This window comes from Ruditapes philippinarum, unplaced genomic scaffold (genome assembly GCF_026571515.1).
Source record: "Ruditapes philippinarum isolate M1 unplaced genomic scaffold, ASM2657151v2 ctg21217_1_1_1_1, whole genome shotgun sequence".
NCBI lineage: Eukaryota > Metazoa > Mollusca > Bivalvia > Venerida > Veneridae > Ruditapes > Ruditapes philippinarum.
The window spans coordinates 1-5,223 of record NW_026862092.1 but is presented as its reverse complement, the minus strand read 5'-3'; the positions used below and the strand labels follow the sequence as shown (position 1 = coordinate 5,223).

General features: G+C 30.6%; 1 protein-coding gene across 1 annotated transcript; it reads right to left on the bottom strand.

The window, feature by feature from the left end:
- Positions 1-744: 744 nt before the first annotated feature.
- Positions 745-5,167, bottom strand: LOC132717876 (cell adhesion molecule 2-like; the record flags this gene model as incomplete). The annotated part of the gene is made up of 4 exons (XM_060701451.1): positions 745-2,295; positions 2,616-2,643; positions 3,482-3,622; positions 4,862-5,167. Coding segments are annotated over 4 exons (647 nt in total), but the record flags the coding sequence as incomplete, so codon positions are not given.
- Between the last annotated feature and the right edge of the window lie 56 nt (positions 5,168-5,223).

The following is a 5,223-nucleotide window of genomic DNA, read 5'->3' as shown; positions in this document are numbered from 1 at the left end:
ACAATGTTGTTTTAAAATTAATTGAAACTTGTATATAACATTATTTTGAGGATGGTCATCTAAAATATGCTCAATTACATGTTTGGTAATTTTCTTCATGAACAGATAATGAACTTGATTAAATCTCATCGCTAAGCTCACTACATAATAAATTAGCATCCGTTAACATTTATGTTTTAAATCTCTTCAATTCTCAAATATGCTTTAACTACCCTGCTTAATATTATTACAACAGAAATATGCACTGACATAATTATATTGCAAAAGAATTGAAAAGTATGTAAGAAAACATGTAATTTACATCAGGATAAGGTCATTTCGCTACATGAATCACACATAATATTGTTTATTAAGTTCATTTTCCCTAACGGTTTTCCTATGCTTTGTAAAACATAACTTTACTTTACTTGATAAATGAATCAAATAATAATAACAACAGTCGTAGGTTTTATATTAATCTATAAAGATAAATTCAGATTTCAGGGCTACATTTATCCAAAAGATAACCGATAACGTTAATTTATATAGCACCCTTGATTCGGAAGAGGATAATTTGACTATAATTTATGAAGAAATTTATGAAGGAAACCATCACCTTGACACACCAGGTCTTGAATTTTATCTGTATAATATACCTCAGATTAATTACCCTTTCTTTTCTGTTGTACTTTCAAACATGAATGTTTAGATACACATACGGTAATTGTTGTGTGAATAACTTCAATGTAAAATGAACAAGAAAGGTCATTTTAATACATGTATTTCTACAAATTGTTACTGTGAAAATGAACTAACAATATGAAATGAAACCTATATTTATTCTAAATTATACATTGTACTGCATTTATCTTTAACAGTTCAAAAATCTGTAATTTTATAGATATTGGTCAAATGGGAAGACGTATACAGCCAAATTATCTGACCACATTAAGCCAATGTCGATGTGTTCTTAATTTAACATTGGATGGCGACATAATGAAGAAGATACAATATCAGGAAAAAATTAGTTGTGATATAAGCAGAAGTATTAGAAGTGGACATTGTACTGATAAAGAACATAAATAAATCTCAAGGAGTGTCATTTTATTGTTTTCTTCGTTTAGACTGCATAAACAGCAAACAACGTAGTAATTTATTGTAGAATGCTTCATATTCTTTGACAAAATATTAAAAATAAAGAACACAATTTTTAAAATGAAGATCCTTTTTGAAAATTATTAAGTTTGCATAATCTTACTTAACATTAAACTAAGATAAGCTACATTAAACTAAGTAGCCTTTATTTACATGTCACGAAAGTTGAAAAGCGACTTCATTATTAAAAGCAAAAAAACCTGAACAAATATATGCTACATTCTGTGCCATAATTAATTCTTCCAGTTGACATAAAATAAAAAGAATGAAAGGTCAAATAATGAACGTGCAAACATATTTAAAGAAAAAGAAGAGCAATGGCATAGCAGTTATACATATTATTTTGTTTTGAGTCCTTAAATTTATATTTTTATCTTTTGTTTTGACGTTGCAATATTATAAAAATCTTAATTATGTAATAACAAAAAATATGAATATTTTTAAGACACATTATTTTCATAAATAACTGTTGCACAGGGTCCAATAAATAGTATATATCAGATAAATTGATTATCATCTATGTAGCCATGATAAAACATGCTATTCTTAACTTCTATACATTTCTGTAAAACGTCGATTTTTATTTCATTATTTGGCCAAGTCTTTATTTATTCTAATGACAAAACAGATTTTCTTAACATTTTCACAACGGCATAAAGCCAATCCTTGCTAATAACATAAAACATATGCATTCAAACTTTAAGTGTAACAAAATCATACACCTGACTTGTAGTTAATGACACGTTTACGTCCTCAATTTAAATTCATCAAATAGCATAGTATACATATTCGAGAAGCATCCGTTGCATTTGGTGATGTGTTTTGTTTGTCATGCTTATGTCAAAAATACTTTCTCTATAGCAAGCGTAAAAGAATTCAATTATTTTTCTCAGTTTTTGTCATATGCATTCAATCAATGCACACTAAATGTTCTAACGTCCAGCTTGTACATTCAAACATGTGCATAGGACGTGTGTTTAAAGACACATTTATGTTGTCATTTCAAATGGTTGAATAGCATCGTATGTAGATTCTGCTTCTTTAAGATCTTTATCGAGCTCTGTATATTGACTTTCTGAGGCTTGAGCATCGTGAGGAGATGTCCTTCCCTCCTTTACATCGTTTGTTTTAAGTTTGATTGGATCTTCCACATTTACATACCTTAAAGTAAAAGTAAGTCCATAACAAAAATTATTACGTTGTGATCATAAGCTCGAATTTAATCACAATTTTGCCATGTTGTGGTACCCATATCTATCCTTTTTATGTGTTTTCCTAAAGTATTCTCATAATATCTTTTTTCTTACATGTCACCTCTGTGTCCTTTTAAGTTATTCAAATAACGTGTTAACATATTATAAAATAATATCGACATTTAAACATTGATACGGCCTGCCGTTAGAAATACCAGTATGAATAATAGACTATACTTTGTTAATAATCTCATCATGTACATATTATTTTCATTTAATAAAACTTACTCTCTGCCTTTTGTATCTTCGGAGATATCTGTAAAGAAAATATACAATACTATGATTTAAATTTGTCTTCATTAAAAGTCAGAGTTTAAAATAAAAACACGATAGGTCTACAGGCACTCAATTGGTTCTAGATTTTCTTCACCAATTTTATACTTCATTTATAACTAATTATGAACTTTGAATTAAATACTATTATTGCCAATACAAATATATCAAGCGTTGCTAGTTCATTTAATCAGATATGGTTTATCACATGAAATACATTGTTTTCAACATTTCAATATGTATGTTGTTGAACCATAACGTATTTCATTATTTCTATATGATATTGTACCTATGGTGCTTCGTGGCCGAGTGGTTCGTGAAGGTCGTTGACTTTGAATCACTTGACCCTAACCGCTGTGGGTTCGAGTTTCGACAGGGATTTTGGATTCTTGTATGTGATGAAGCTATCCAGCTGTACTCAGGTGGCTGTTCGTGCCTGAAATAATGCACGGAAGGGCCCCTGAGGTCTTCCGCCACCAATAAAGCTGGAACGTCACCATATGACCTATACTGTGTCGGTCCCAATCAAAACAAACAAACAAACGAATATCACACACGTATAATTTTATGTTGAAATACACATCCATTGCAGCTTTGATGTTTTTAAGTTATGTCAATCAAGCGGTATCAATTCTTTACACTTAAAGTTTTGGCAACAGCTACCCTGATTAAATGTATGAGAGAATACTGATAAAAGTACGTGACAATTTTTCTACAAGTTTCAGATAAAAATACAATGTATAAAACAACAGAGCATAGTTAATTTTTGCGTTGTCATGTTTTGTTTATGATAAATATGTTTTCAGGCAGCAATATGTTACCTTTATTCTGGCCAGGGTCATGCCTTCTTTTCATCCGTAATGTAACGTATATGGAATATACCAACAAGACAACTATCAGTATGCCGAGAACTACTCCTACGATTATCGCAGTGGTGTTGTTTGTCTTTACTGTCACATTCACTGTATATCAATTTAGATGGGAATATGAGTTTTAATGTACATTGTTATTAGAGAATATAACTTGTGCAGTAATGTATTGATGCCACAATATGTCATGATTATACTCAACATATTTGTTTTTCATTTCCAGTTACATTTGCATAAAGCTGGTTTGAACTGAAATGTAACATTTACATAAAGCTGGTTGGAACTGAAATGTAACATTTGCATAAAGCTGGTTTGAATTGAAATGATGCTTAAATAAATTTAAGACATGACTTTTGCATACAATACACCATTATAATCATAGAATATTGATATTTCTTTGTAAAGAATGTTATGTATGCATTATGAATACTGCCCTTATCTTTTGTTAAAATTTTCAGACATGCATTAGTATCATATTTCACGAAAAAATCTTATCTTCTCTGCCTTTTTCAAATCACAGCTTCATTTAGATATACAGGATGTACAGTAATTAATAAATTCTATTATGTTTACATCGGTAAATGCCAATTTAACATTATAGTCTGATTTTATTGACCTGTCAGTTATGAATACATTATAGGACTCATTTAAATATTCGGTCCCACTTCGGTTTGGTCCGTGTAGTTTACGAGAATTAATGTGAAGTATATTAGTCATGGATGAAAGTCACGCCAGCGTAATGTGAATGTTTTCGTTAATTCACAATAGCACAGTCGGTTAAGAGAATGCCTGATAGGTCTGATAAGAGGTCTGTGGTTCGATCCTTACTGTTGCCATTGTATTAGTACTCTTTCTTTATTTTTGCAGTATACTTTAATTGAACAGATTTGTAGTGTGTTGTACGGCATTGAAAATACATGTACATTTATTGATTTTAATCCGTTTCAATTTTAAACATGAATTCTTAAAACATGTTATTTAAAAAGAGTATAGACATAACAAAATTAAGTAAAACATAAAAAAACCAAATAAAATAAAATAAAATAATATATAGCTTCAATAATGTTGAAAGTATCAATAAGAAAAAACATGGACCAACGCGGTCTCGAACTTAAAACACGTTTGATACTTAGATTATAAACTCGTGCTTTACCCGATTGCGCTATAACGCTGAGTACTATTAGTTTAGAGATAAAAATTAAATTCAATTCCATCGTACACCGTCTATCTTACGGAACTTACCGAAAATCTACCGAAGATTAATATACTGTGTGCATCGACCGTATAATCAGTATGGAATTGACAGGTTAATAAAACCAAACAATAACTTACATTGAACATTTAAATTTATTGATTCGGTCAGCTGTTCTGGACTCACTAATGCAGGATGAGTAACTATACACTGTATACTTTGTCCATTATCCGCAGCCGTCACCTGTCTAGTATACGTAGAAACAACTGTAAATGTTTCTGCTGCAGCATCGGCTGCATTTGTTGTACTGCCGTTATATGTCACACCTTGATATAACCAGGATATACTGGCTGCTGGTCTACACCCACTTGTTGTACAACTTACTGTTACAGTACTACCAGCTGATACAACAGATGTCTGTGTAACTGTTGGCTGGCTAGGCTTCACTGAAAAAAAAAAAAAAAATAACCGAAATAAAATGAAATTTGTCGTTTCGCCAAAA